This window comes from Musa acuminata, chromosome BXJ1-6, assembly GCF_036884655.1.
Source record: "Musa acuminata AAA Group cultivar baxijiao chromosome BXJ1-6, Cavendish_Baxijiao_AAA, whole genome shotgun sequence".
NCBI classification, from domain to species: domain Eukaryota; kingdom Viridiplantae; phylum Streptophyta; class Magnoliopsida; order Zingiberales; family Musaceae; genus Musa; species Musa acuminata.
This window is the reverse complement of record NC_088332.1, coordinates 2,476,001-2,490,349: the sequence shown is the minus strand read 5'-3', so window position 1 is coordinate 2,490,349 and position 14,349 is coordinate 2,476,001. Positions and strand designations below refer to the sequence as shown.

General features: G+C 44.5%; 3 protein-coding genes across 5 annotated transcripts; 2 read left to right on the top strand and 1 right to left on the bottom strand.

The window, feature by feature from the left end:
• Positions 1-1,056: 1,056 nt before the first annotated feature.
• On the top strand, positions 1,057-3,445 carry LOC103986582 (probable indole-3-acetic acid-amido synthetase GH3.1). The gene is made up of 3 exons (XM_009404605.3): positions 1,057-1,514; positions 1,598-2,499; positions 2,600-3,445. The coding sequence occupies exons 1-3, from the start codon at positions 1,192-1,194 to the stop codon at positions 3,190-3,192; spliced, it is 1,818 nt and encodes a 605-aa protein (XP_009402880.2). The 5' UTR covers positions 1,057-1,191; the 3' UTR covers positions 3,193-3,445.
• Positions 3,446-5,720: 2,275 nt separating this feature from the next.
• On the top strand, positions 5,721-12,688 carry LOC103986581 (protein FAR1-RELATED SEQUENCE 5). Of its 3 annotated transcripts, none has more exons than XM_009404602.3 (4): positions 5,721-6,099; positions 7,934-8,236; positions 9,106-11,542; positions 12,439-12,688. In XM_009404602.3, exons 1-3 carry the CDS (start codon positions 6,088-6,090, stop codon positions 11,497-11,499), a joined length of 2,709 nt encoding a protein of 902 aa, XP_009402877.2. In that variant the 5' UTR covers positions 5,721-6,087; the 3' UTR covers positions 11,500-11,542; positions 12,439-12,688. The 3 variants fall into 3 exon arrangements, with proteins under 3 accessions (XP_009402877.2, XP_009402876.2, XP_065041962.1); XM_009404601.3 differs by lacking the exon at positions 12,439-12,688 and adding an exon at positions 11,851-12,051; XM_065185890.1 differs by lacking the exons at positions 5,721-6,099; positions 12,439-12,688 and adding exons at positions 8,331-8,540; positions 11,851-12,051 and having other exon boundaries at positions 8,099-8,236.
• Positions 12,689-13,330: 642 nt separating this feature from the next.
• LOC135675592 (mavicyanin-like) lies at positions 13,331-14,247 on the bottom strand. The gene is made up of 2 exons (XM_065185889.1): positions 14,077-14,247; positions 13,331-13,943 (listed from the first exon to the last, which is right to left on the bottom strand). Exons 1-2 carry the CDS (start codon positions 14,243-14,245, stop codon positions 13,474-13,476), a joined length of 639 nt encoding a protein of 212 aa, XP_065041961.1. The 5' UTR covers positions 14,246-14,247; the 3' UTR covers positions 13,331-13,473.
• Positions 14,248-14,349: the final 102 nt, after the last annotated feature.

Below are 14,349 nucleotides of genomic sequence, written 5' to 3'. Positions count from 1 at the left end.
TTTCAACGAGAGAGAGAGAGAGGGCATGTGAAGGGTTGCTTGTTGTGTAGAAGAAACGAATCTCGTATTTTGATGTTCAATACGCTGCCTAATTTGCATGGATCTGCGTGCACACAAAGTGCAGCTATGGCACGTCGTTGATGTTCTACCAAAACGAGTCAAGTAAAACGTGCATGCGCTTCCTGCCATGCTTGCGGCTGGCCATCCACGTCCATTCTCACCGAGTTGCCATCCTCTACCCATAATTCACCGGAGACATGCCATTCAACCATCGCGCCCGATTTCATCTGTTTTAACACCAAACGGACGGTTCTACCGAAAAGGTGAAGCGAATCGAAAGTAATCGACGTTCCATCTCTTGCACTGTTCGACGTTGACGAGCCTGTGGGTGTGGGTGTGTGTCATGCCCGAAGCTCCGAGTGTTTGCGTACTCGGGAACAGCACCACGAAACCCGTCACGGAGCCGTAGGCGGGTGGTATTCGTTGCGGGATTATTTATTTTTACCGGGACTTGCCACAGTTGCCGGTTCTTTTTGCAGCACCTCCGCGCTACAAGCACGCATGTAACCGGCGTACCTCCCGCCTGGTTTACCGGTCGAAATATCGTGATTAATAGTATTAATACCAGTGGTTATCGAAGCAATCGTCTTATATCGATGTCTTAAGTGGAGACGAAATTTGTGGGAGGCGGAAAATAATCGATCATTAAAGCAAAGCAAGTCCTGTAGCGAATGATAATTGTGGGTCACTCCGAACGTATGACGTGTGGCACAGACGTTGAGGATACATGAAGCTCACACACACACAGCACATACATGTCGATGACTGTGTGTGCGAGACGCACAGGGAGACCTCGGTATCGGTAATTTACGGCGACCAAGGATGAAAGACCACCACCTCATCTGATCACGCCAAGAAAAAGGCGTTCGTTCCCACTTTCAACTGTTTGGGTTTGAAACATGAGTGAGATGGATGCAACTATCCCCACTCCTTCCACCCCTCCCCATCATCTTCTCTCTATAAATACTTCTCACCCTCTCCCCATTCTTCACGCACACATCAAAACCCAATCCTTTTTCTCTCCCCCTCCACCCAAGCTTTCTTCTACTGTTTTCTCCTAAATACCGCCACCGCTGCCCTCCACCTTTCGACGGCCTAAAACGAAGCTCTTGCTTCAGCCCTGCCGCCACCATGCCAGAGGCACCAAAGCCCATACTCTCGCCGGCTTCCGTTCCAGATGAGCACCGCAAGGCCCTCGAATTCATCGAAGATGTGACCGCCAACGCGGACAAAGTACAGCGCCGCGTGCTTGCCGAGATCCTGGCGCAGAACGCCCCTGCCGAGTACTTGCACCGGCACGGCCTGCCCAGCCGCACCGCTCCAGATCCCGACGCCTTTAAGCGCCTCATCCCGGTCGTCACCTACGAAGACATCCGGCCCGATATCCTCAGCATCGCCCATGGAGACACCTCTCCCATCCTCTCCGGCCGCCCCATCTCCGAATTCCTCACGAGGTTCGCTGCTCGTTCTCATATGTATCCCTCGACAAATGATGCACGACTAAGTTTGCTACATGCCCTCTGCGTCTTTCCATCAGCTCGGGGACATCGGGTGGCGAGCGAAAACTCATGCCGATGATCGAGGACGAGCTGGACCGCCGCTCGGTGCTGTATAGCCTGCTAATGCCGGTGATGAGCCAATTCGTGCCGGGCCTCGACGAGGGCAAGGGAATGTACCTCCTGTTCGTGAAGTCCGAGGCGCGCACTCCTGGTGGCCTAATAGCCCGTCCTGTTCTCACCAGCTACTACAAGAGTCGCCACTTCCTCAGCCAGCCTTTTGACCTCTACAACGTTCTTACCAGCCCCAACGAAGCCATCCTCTGCCTGGACTCCTATCAAAGCATGTACGCTCAGCTACTCTGCGGCCTAATTCATCGGGCCGAGGTGGTCCGCGTCGGTGCCGTCTTCGCCTCGGGCTTTATCCGCGCCATCCGCTTCCTGGAGAAGTACTGGCCGCGACTGTGCCGCGACATCCGGTCCGGCGAGCTCGATGCCGAGATCACCGACCGGGCGGTAAGGGAGGCGGTGGTGCGCGTTCTGCGCCCGGATCCGGAACTCGCTCGCCTAATCGAGGCGGAATTCGGCAGGGGTTCATTGCAGGGCATCATACCCCGCCTGTGGCCCAACACAAAGTACGTCGACGTGATTGTCACCGGCGCCATGGCCCAGTACATCCCTACGCTTGACTTCTATAGCGGTGGCCTGCCATTGACCTGCACGATGTACGGGTCGTCGGAGTGCTACTTTGGCCTCAACCTCAATCCCATGTGCAAGCCAAGCGAAGTCTCCTACACATTTATCCCTACCTTTGCCTACTTCGAGTTCCTGCCCATTCACTGCAGCGGCAATGGCCGCACGGAGTTCGATCACCGGGAATTGGTGGACCTCGTGGACGTGAAGCTCGGCCAGGAGTACGAGCTCGTGGTCACAACCTACGCTGGCAAGTGATATGCACGCACATAAACATACATTCATATATCTTTATACTGTACACACAGCAGAAGTGGAGGTAATCAAAACGGGAGCTTCGTGTATGGCAGGGTTGTATCGATATAGAGTCGGTGACGTGTTGAGGGTGGCGGGATTCAAAAACAAGACACCGCAGTTCAACTTTATCCGGCGGAAAAGTGTGGTGTTGAGCATCGATTCTGACAAGACCGACGAGGTCGAGCTCCAAGCAGCGGTGAGCAACTCAGTCAACCATCTCAAGCCGTTCGGTGCGTCGCTGGTGGAGTACACGAGCTGCGCAGACACCGTCAGCATCCCAGGCCACTACGTGCTCTACTGGGAGTTGCGAGCTGGAGATACGACGGTGCCGGCGTCGGTGTTCGAGGACTGCTGCTTAGCAGTGGAGGAGTCACTGAACAGCGTGTACCGACAAGGACGGGTGTGCGACAAGTCGATCGGGCCGCTGGAGATCAGGGTGGTGGAGGAAGGGACGTTCGATAAGATGATGGACTACGCACTCAGCCAGGGGGCCTCCATCAACCAGTACAAGGCGCCACGGTGCGTGCGGCATGGGCCCGTCGTCGAGCTGCTCGACGGCCGGGTGCAGTCCACGTTCTTCAGCCCCAAGTGCCCCAAATGGGCGCCGGGCAACAAGCAATGGGACAAGGACGCCGGTGGCATCTGATGCGTCGTCATCTCGCTTTTATCGGAGAGCAAAAGTCGGACACATGCATGTTAGCCTTTGATGAGAATGACCACCGCTTAATTTAGAGATCTATGCGTTCTACTTCTTCCCTTTTGATTCCTCCGCCATCTTTTCCCATGCTGTTTCTTCTTCTGTGTTCGATGTCATGGATCAAGCTATCTCTGTGTTCATCCCAACTCTGTACAAACATCGCCTGTTAAGGAACGTCTTTTCTGTGGTTCGGTTCTGGTGCTATGATGTTCTCATCAGGTCTCAAACTTCCATTTCACGCCAGGAAAGCCGGCCATCAGGCTCTCATGGGATGTCATCGGAACAACGTTGTCAGTGGAGTTCCTGCTCCAAGCCTACTAATTTCTCGGCCGGCAAGAGAAAAAGTGAGGTTGCTCATGGCCTAAAATTATGCGTCAGACAAGAAAATGCACACATGGTTTTCGTGATCTCTAGTTGGTGGATGGATCACTTTCTTCACTTGTTTCATGTCCGCACTCTTCTTCCAGCTTGACATGAGTTCCGTGGTGGAACCGACGATGTGCCGGACTATGTCGAGTAGGAAATTAATTCTGGGCAGACGCATCTCATCCGGCGATAGCTTCCACCCAACTTTCTAACTCTTTGTCTTTGCCTGTCAAATGTTTCCAGACCTCACACATGCGCTACCGCTCTACTGCATCATCCGCTTCCCTGATGAATGCAGCAGCTCATTCAAGCGAATGCAACATAACCTGGAAAACAAGTCTCCTATAAATTCAACGAAGGAAGGCGCGATCTGTGAACGTCTTAGGCGTACCTAATCCGAATCCAACTTTATGAATGGACGGAAACAGATTCCTGACAGGAACTGCCCCAACTGGAGAGATGTCTGCAGTGAACGACATAGATGACAAAGCTGTGGGGGAGCATCAATTCCTCACATTCTCCTGCCAAGACGGTGGGTTTCAACCGAGTCCTGACACCCACCACCGGAAAGCTTATCCAGACCAACAAAACTAAAGATCATGTATGTACGTACGTATGTATGTAGTATAGTGGCGTTGGCATTGGAAATATAACAACAGTGAACCCAAAACAAGCCCCTTGCATGTTCTTTGGGCCTCGCTCTCTCTTCCGCACAGGTATGCCCCCAGAAAGCAACCCACGGATCCTAAATGCCGATCGTCCATCTTTCGTTATTACGCCGATCTTCTTTGGATATTTTTCTTTGGGAAGTAATTAAAAAAGCAAAGAATAATAAAGTAAACTATTGAGAAAGCAACCACGTCTTGTTTCTGCCAGTGACAAACATAAAGCAAAAGGAATAATATCCTTTGGAATAGCGACGGATAGCAGTGAGCCGATCGAGTCGAACCCACTTGTTTAAAGTCTTTTAGATGTCTTATAGATAGATAGGGGTTGCCTACTGCTGCTGCTGCTGCTACTGCTACTGCTTTCTTTATTACTCCGACCGGATCTACGCTCGAAGACAAGGCTGGACCGTGCAGGAAGAGGAGATGGTAAAAGCTAGCGACACGGCGGGGACCCTCCATCCACACCCGAGGACTAGAGAAATGATAACAAGCTTCCGGCTTCTGTGGTGGCTTCGCCACCGGCGGGCCGGCCGACTTCCAACCGTTCACGTGGCGGCCAGCGCGGCGTTGTCGTGTTGACCGGCGCCACCTGCTGTGCTTTCTATGATCCACACGTGCGTCCCTGTGCTCATCCGGATGGCGGCCCCCAAGCGTGTGCGGCGGGGAAGGGATGCATGTCCGTTGCCGTGGGCCGAGGCTGTTGTTTAAACTCATGGCAGGCTGCCGTGTCGTGTTCGTACGATTACTGTGCTGCTGTGTGCAGGATCCATGATGACGACGGACTTCGATGTGGCGCTGTAGCGGCATTATGGGCTTTGAATGAAAGACGTTGACACGAACGGGTTCACGGGATTGGGTAGGACCCGTGCTGTCTTAGCCCAGGCCCCGCCGGACCCGTTTAAGGAATGAGGCGGCTCGAATCGGCCCAGGGCTTTCCCTCACGTGACGTCACCTATCGAACACGATGGCGTCAGCATATTGGCTGTGGGGCCCACCGGCCCCGTGAGAGGCGGAGGAAGCGTTCCCTGTTTCGGTCCCGTGAGCGGTGACTATGGGCCCACCAACACGACCAAAGCGGGGGAGGGAAGCGGTGCCGTCCCGTCGTCCATTCACATGGTGGGTCCCGCACCGGCAATACGAGTGGGAAATTCTGGAGCCTGTCTCCGTGTCAGACAGGAAATCTGTCCCCCCCATCCGCAGAGACGAGCTCGCTCCCCGCCCTCCGCACCCCCTCGCTCGGCCTCCGCCGATCCCCCACCGCCGCCTCCCCCTCCCCCTCCCCCTCCCCCTCCGGGGGGTCGATCCAAGGTGCACCTCTCCACACCCTTCCATCTCAAAATCCCCATGAGTACCTCGGTTTCTTTCTTTCTTTCTTTCTCCCCTTTCTCCTGTTTCTTGCTGCTATGGTTCTTTTTCTCGTTGGAAATCCATTCGAAATTTTGGGTTATCTTGGAGAAACCGAATCTTTTGGTCGTTCTTGCTGTTGTCGATGCGAGTATATGTCCGAATACGTCTCAGTGCTCAGATCTGAGAATTTTCTCCTTGGGGTTTTGAGGGTTTTGTTCCCGAACGGTATGCTAGGGCTTGAGGAATCCGGAGATAAGCTTGTGGATACATGAAGATGAAGCTTGAGGTTTTTGATTCATCGACTGGGAAGGGGAATATAGAAGGAATTAAGTCAAAAAGAACAAAAAGAACTATTAATGTTGCAGCGGATCAACTAAATTACGCAGCAAACTTGGGTAGCTAAGCTTGTTCGCATGTGGTGTCTATCCTAATAGAAGTCAATTGGCCATTCACTGTTTGAAGTATGTCCTCCAAGGTACTGGTCAAGTTTGATTGATGCGTTTTCATACGGCATAACTAATATCGCAAAAGGACATGTACTTTTTTTCATCTAGTATCCAAAAATAATTGCTTGATGTAGCTTAGTTCTCGTTGTGAACATTAGAAAATTAATATATCACATCACATCAATTTATCAGAAGAGAACATTAATAATCTTTTGTCACTCCTTTTATTTTTTGTTGGGCTATGTGGTACATGTATGGAGGTAATATTCCATCAAGAACAAGTTTAAAGAGTAAAGGATTGCTTCACTATGGTCTTTTTATGGTCACTACAACTATATTAGTTTATTGTTTAAACATGTTAGTTTTTTCTTTGTATTCTTTCTTCTTCTTACGCTTTGTTGTTGTTGTTGTTGTTGTTGATTCTTTCTTCTTCTTACGCTTTCTTCTTCTTCTTCTTCTTCTTCTTCTTTTCCATAATATAGCACAAGTTACCTTTGAGTGTAGGGTCATGTCATCTTGGGTCTGGGTTGTTTTTATTATTCTTCTTTAATTTAATGCTATATGTAGTCAAATTATTATATGATGTTCTGGAATCCTAGTTTAATTAGGATCGATGTCTTTCACTAAAGGTTGCTTGTAATAGGGCTTGTAGTTGAAGATTGTTGAATGATGAATTTATCTATTGGCCAACAACAAGGTCCCTCTCTTTCTCTCTCTTGTTCCCCTTGTCTAATGTAATCTTCTTTTTCTTTTTGCTATTTATTCTTCAGTGATCCAACTAGATTTAGTTTGCCTTTTTATCTGTTGCTCTTTTAATATTTTGCAGTATAGGGACATCTTCTTGCTATCTTGTCCTATAATGACTCAAGTTATCTTCAGGCTGTCATTTCTCAAATGAAATTGGTAAATTAGTAGTTTCTATTAACCAGCCATCAAATTTCTCCGCCTTTGATCTGATTGGATCTAAAACCTTGATTCTTTTCTTGGATTTCCATCTACCCTTACTGAATCATTCCACCTATGAAATATTTGATGTCCTGTAACATTCTGGATTTGTTGAAACAGACAATTCAGATCATTCTTGGTCAGGATTGGCTGATCCAACAAACATCATCTCAAACTGGGATCAGTTGGATTTTTTGTATATGATGAGTTGATAGAGGCTTCACGTCCAACTATATGAAGGCACGAGAGCCATTTTGAAGAGTAAATTCATCTTTTTTGACTCCGATAATTCTTGTTAATAAATTCCATTGTTTGATGGCTGAAGAATAGATTAATACACAGGGGTATTTTAACTAAGGGCTACACCAATCAGACAAGGAGAGAAAAATGAAACAGAAAATATGAAAAGAGCAAAGAGATTAATTAAAACATGATATTACCCATCTTTTTCCATATTTAGCTCTTTGCAGCTGCAAGTAACGGCACACTTGATTCTTGACCATGTTAGGTTCAAGGGAAACATTTCCTGATCTTTCTTCATAATGTACCCAAGAGATAAATAATCTGTGCATCATGTTATTCTTTAGCACCATAATATAAAAAGAGCCTTAAAGTAATGAGTAGATGCAAGTTACGATTGACAAGCTGAACTCCCTTTGAGGGTTGGATTTAGTTGGTTTTTCGTAGCACTATGAAAATGTCAATCTCTTTGAAGGATGCGTAATACCTTCGGTATGTTGTTAGAGAAAAGTAACCATAGTCATTTCAAATGTGGTCTAGATGGCTCAGGTTACTAAAATATTGTCTTTTGACATCTGTAGCTTGTTCGACTTCACATTATCATACATAAATTATTCTTCAAAATTCTTGATGATATTTACTGTGTAGTCAATAATGAGTGAGAACAAATGTGTGCAGAACTATTGGTCCGGTTGGAAGGATTCCTTGCAACAAAGTAAGACAGAGAAGATGTATGCATTTGGTGGTTGCAGTAGGAAGAGGAATAAGAAAACTTCTGTTGCCCCTGCTGTAGTTTTTACTCCTGTGCAACCTGTCACACATGTACCTGTACATGTTGGTGGCCATCCACCTACACTACAATCATTAGTTCAGATGTGGCCAAGCCCTCTTGTCATATTGTCTCCAACAGTACCATGGGCTGCACAACCATCTATTCCATCAACATCGGAACATTCATCTGTGCAAAATGATCCTGACAAGGTACTTGTTCTTCCTTTTTTTTTTTCTTATTTGACTATTTATGTTTCCCTACAGGACCATGGAAAGATGGTTTCACATATGCCAAATGATTCAGGTGCTTCTCTAAGTAAAATTTGAAATATATAAGGACAGTTGAGTGCACATCTGGTAACATGTTTGGGCAAATTCCTACCAATTTTGCAAGTCAAGGAGTTAAGGTACTGATGTTTGATCAGACTTGGGCATGGATTAGTGGATGAAGTCTTGACAATGACAGAAAAAGGAAGAAAAGCTGCTTAGATCAAGAGCTACCTCAGGATTCAAGGTTTTGGATAGTATTCTATTTGACAATTAAATCGAAGCTTATTTAAATATGTCTTATTGAAAATCCAGAACTTCAAAATCATGAAGCCATTTATCTTTGAACCTATAATAAGAGGAGGCAATTGGTACCTCTCATCAAATTGTTTTTTATTTGCATTTGTGTTGATTTTGAATTAAATAGACATAATCTCTAGTATGTTGGTGACCTTTAATATAAAGGAGGTACCAGACAAAAATGCAACCCAATACATAAGGCTTCTAGTGGTGCAGGTACCGAGCGGCATCAATGTATGTGATCTTACCCCCCACGAGCAGAGATGTTTGCATGATTTAAGGTCACCTAAGTAGCAAAGGAGCATCCCTACTGTGACTTTTTGCTCAACATTCTTAGATGGGTTCTATAATCTTGTGAGAGAATTTTTTAACTGTGCATGGCTATTTGTTGCAAGTAAAACGTAAATATTCCTGGCAATGCATCTTATGTCTGTTTAGTCAGAACATTTCTGTTACTGTACTTTTTGTTGTTACATCCAAATATTTCAGCTTGAATTTATGTGGATGGATAGGAAAGGATGGCGGACATGGCAAGTGCTGGCGTTACTACTATACTGGGGGATGCTAGTAATGCAAAATGGCTACCAAGGGTTGATATGTTGTTTGACAGTGAAACTGATGCATACGACTTCTATAATACATATGCTGAGAATGAAGGTTTCATTGTGCGAAGATCAAAGTCAACAGTATCAACAAAGAATATCATCACTAAGAGGACATTTGTGTGCTCGAGAGAAGGCTTTCGAGAGAAGAAAAAAGGAGAGAAAGAGGCCAAGTGTCCACGACCTGTAACAAGAATTGGTTGCCCAGCATGCATGACCATTAGGCTTACACCTAATGGCAAATATCGCGTGACAGAATTTGTACCAAACCACAACCATCAACTTGCAATGGTAGCTACCTATGATAAATTGAGGGCGAAGAAGCTGAGGCGCAATGCTCGAGTTGCAAGAGCGGATTTGGTGGATGATACAGTGAGGCTACCGGAGTTTGAAAGTGAAGATGAGGCCTATGAATTCTACAGTGCATATGCTGGAAGGATGGGATTCCGTGTTCGAAAAACAAGTGCAACAATTAGTGCCGAAAATGTAGTCACTAGAAGGATGTTTGTTTGCTCAAGAGAAGGATTCCGTGAGCAGAAAAAAGGAGAAAAGAGAGTAAAGAAACCACGAAAAGAATTTAGAACTGGTTGTCCTGCCTGTATGGTCATTAGAATATCATCAACTGGCAAATATCGCGTAACTGAATTTGTTACTTTTCATAACCATCAGCTAGAAGCTCCATCATCCGCTGAGATCTTGACGTCTGAGACTGCAGAAAATGGTGCAGATCATGTTTTGAACACAGTCAATGAATCTGCAGATGATGATGCCCAGAAGCACATCAATAGTCCACAATGTAGTACCTTGGTTCCTCCAGGTTATAAAAACTATCTAAGATCTAAGCGAATGAAGGCTATTCAAATGGGTGATGCTGGTGCTACATTGGAGTATCTGCAAAGGATGCAAGAAGATAGCTCATCATTCTACTATGCAATACAAGTTGATAAGGATGACAATTTAACCAATGTCTTTTGGGCAGATGCAAAGTCTGTAATGGACTTCTGTTACTTTGGTGATGTTGTATGCTTTGACACGACCTACAAGGTGCTTGATTATGATCGGCCGTTTGCATTATTTACCGGTACTAATCATCATAAACAGACCGTTATTTTTGGTGCTGCTTTGCTTTATGATGAAAGCGTGGAATCTTTGAAGTGGTTGTTGGAGAGTTTCAAGACAGCAATGAGTGGAAAACAGCCTAAGACAATCTTAACGGACCGTTGTGCTGTGTTAAGTGAGGCGATAGCTGCAGTTTTGCCAGCTACAAACCATCGCTACTGTGTTTGGCATATTTACCAAAATGCTATTGTACAACTAAGTCAAGTATTTCATGGATCGAGAACTTTAGGATATGACTTCAGGAGATGCCTCTTTGATTGTGAAGATGAGGAGGAGTTTTTGAAAGAATGGGAAGCAATGTGTGGTAAGTATGATCTTATAGACAATAAATGGATGGCTACTCTGTTTGAGGAAAGAGAGAAATGGGCGTTGGTATATGGACGAGAAACATTTTATGCGGATATGAAGAGTGCTCAACAGAAGGAGAGCATGAATACTGAGCTAAAGAAATATTTATGCAACAAAACTGAACTACTGGGCTTTTTTGAGCATTATGAAAGAATACTATCCGAGAAACGATGTGCTGAACTACAAGCTGATATTAATGCTAACCAGAGTAACCAAAAGCCACCACCTATGCGCATGCTGAGGCAAGCTGCAAATGTTTACACTCCAGCTGCATATAAAATGTTTGAAAGGGAATTTGAACTGTACATGGATTGTATTTTGTATGGTTGCAATGAAGTAGGGACAATATCTGAATACAAGGTTATGATCGAGGAGAAAGCTATGGATCATTTGGTGAAATCTGATTCTTTTGATGGTTCTGTGACTTGCAGTTGCAAGAAATTTGAGTTTCTTGGGATTCAATGCTGTCATGTATTAAAAGTGCTAGATACTCAAAATATCAAAGAACTTCCGCCGCAGTACATATTGAAGCGGTGGAGGAAGGATGCAAAGACCAGAGGTTTAAGTGAAGACTCTATATTCTCATTTGATTGCTTTCCTCAATCATCACTGGCAAAACGTTATAGCTCTCTATGCCGCATTTTCAGTATTGCAGCAGCACTTGCAGCTAAAACTATAGATTCATATGCATTCCTTGAAAGCCACTCAGAGGTGCTTAGCAATCAGTTAAACCAAGTTTTACAATCAAGATCCCTCGAGATGCCTGCTATGATTCCCGCCCCATGCGATCAACTACAAAATCCAGTTGAGAGCATGGTTGCTGAAAGTCTTCGGTAGGATAAAACCAATCAGGCAAATTTTGCGGATGGTGCATTTCATGGTATGGATAAGCAAGCACATTTTTTTTATCAGTATTTGGTTTCCTGCTTTTTGAGTTATCTAAACATTTAACTGCAATGCCAGCCCTTTGTTTAACTGTTTTGAATAGTTAGACAATAAATTAAAAATTAAGCAGGAACTTGAATCTATTCCATGTTATGGTCTTTACTGTTTGTATCAGCACCAAGGTGACTTCTTTTATTGTATAAATCATCTTGAGCTGCTGTTTATCGTAATAACTTTATCCACGTCTTGTGATTAGAAGAATATTTGTTTTCATTGAAATATATATATTTTTTTTAAATGCAGATTGCTCGAATTGGTGGATTTACATTAACCATGTGTCAATGTCATTTCGGATACGGGTCACCAGAAGGATGGTGACCATGCAGTTGGATCTCAGAAAGTTCATTGGAGCTCTGTGTAGTGTTTTTTTTTTTTTTTTCACCAATGCAATTATGTTGAGTTATGTAGTACAGGATATTGATTTAATTTGTCGTTTTATGGTCACTCTGTGTGTGGTCTTCTACTGAGACGTCATTCGGTGCAATTTTCATAAAGAAGGTAAATCTGGTTAACATAAGATTAGCATAATCATGAGAAGGCTAATTAGTGATATGGAGGTTTTCGTACTCGATCAATTCTCTGTCAGAGCAGTAAGATTTAGGGTTCATGGGGTATCACAGTTTTCCGTTGCCTTCATTAAACGTGGTTTTAAATGCTTCTTGTTATTCAGTCTATGCAGTTTCATTTCTTTTCCTCGTTGCACTCAGTGCTGCTTATTATTGTTGATCGCAGTAACCTTGAGATTAACCGATTAGGGAACTCCGTGATATGTATGGCTTTTCCTTAACAATTGACTTACACCCTGTCTTTTAACATGATATTTACGTGCAGCTGAGGTGGCTGATGCGAAGCAAATGTAATCTGTGAATGGGTTGGTTTCCATGATGGCTCGAGATGGCAATGCATTTATTTAGTCCCAGGAAATGCTGTGATGTATGTGTTTGTCATCTTTTGATTTTGATGCCTTCTCTCTTTATGAAACAAGCATGAGTTGCTGCAAACCTTTGACCTATGGCCTGCATATATTCTACTGGGATGGCTTTTGCTGTAGCTATCAGAATTGATGTTTTTTGGATTTCTATTGTTCTGCAGTTAAGCAGTTTAAAGATTAGGGCAGAGAGTGCAGATGTTCTTTCAAGTGTAATTATTTTTAATTCTCTTTCTTATTAATATGGTTCATTTAAAATTTACTATAACATTGACGTCGGGAAATTTATTAAATTACCTAATAATTATAAAAAATATGTAATGTATGAGTTATTAAGATTAAACATGACTTAAATGACGAATGATATAAAATCAGATTTATGATTAAGAGTTTTACTCATAAATAAAATATTAATCATAATGAGATATTTTATTTATTTTTTTGATAGATTTGTTAAGAATCTTTTACGATATTAGTGACTCATTATAATTTTGGATTATATCAAATAGATATAAAAATACTTTTTTAAATAAAAATTTAGATAGAAACAAATTTATATTGATTAATCTAAATGATTTATAGAGAAAAAAATTTTGACATACAAATTTAAGATATCATTGATGATCGTAGACAAGCTTCTATATAATGATATATAAAATTTTATAATATCATTAATTGTTTATATTTTAAAAAAAAATTATACAGTAACGTTGTAGAGCTTTCTCTCGTTTATAAGATATTTTATTGATTATCGTATTCAAAAAGTATATACTTTCTATTTTTACATATATGATATTTACTTGAAGTCGAAGTTATTTTCCTTGAATGCAAGAACAATGACATCTCCGAACTACTCTACCGTCAAAGAATTCAACGATGTCCGACACACATCGGAACAGTTTCGGTCGCATCGGAAACGCAAAAGAAAGAACACGTCGTCACAGAACGACAGTCATCAGCATTCCCATGGTGAGTCCAATCGCAAGCTTTGGATGGCCAACTCCGTCGGCTGCAGATTGCGATGGAGGTGGCGAAACTGGAGCGAGAACCAGGTCTACAGCAGGTGGCTCCGACGATGATGAACCCGTGCTCGTGGCGCTGCCGAGCGGCGAACTCCCCGGTGAACGAGGTCCATGAGAAGCAGCAGGAGCTTCAGGGTTCGTTGGTGTCGGGACGGGCGGTGGCGTCGCCGCCGCCGCCGCCGCTGCGGAGACAACGTCGACTTCGAGCTTCATCCCTGCGGTGCAGTGCCCTGCGATCCCACAGATGAAGTGTCGCTTCCCGGGTGCCGATAACTTGATGACGGTGCTCCCGCCTGTGTAAGATTGGATCGGCCTGCTTGCGGTGCATGCATCGTATTCTGCTTTTGTTACCTCCACCACATCATGGGATGGAGCGTATGCGAAGCCTGCAAACAACATTTAACCGGAATGAGCGCTGCTACAGAGCTCCATGAGGTACCAACAAGGATAAACATTATATAGAAGAGATTCCTACGGCCAAACAGAAACTGAGTTGCGCTGATAACATCGCAAACTTACTCAGGCTGTCACCAAGCACAAACGTCTGAGCCGACGCCCACGTCTGCAGATCTGTGCTTAGATCCCACCCTCCCTCCGAGCCTCCAACAGTGTAAGTTGCAGCGGCCGCAACTTGAACCAGCACCGCCAAGGCCACGACGTTGATGAATCCTCCCCAAGTCGCCGCCATCTTTCAAGAGATGGTTTCTTTCCTTCGAAGTAGTCTTGCAGGCGGTGGGGTATAAGTAGGGAGGCGATGGGCTGCTAAGATAAATGCCGGATGACAGATACTTG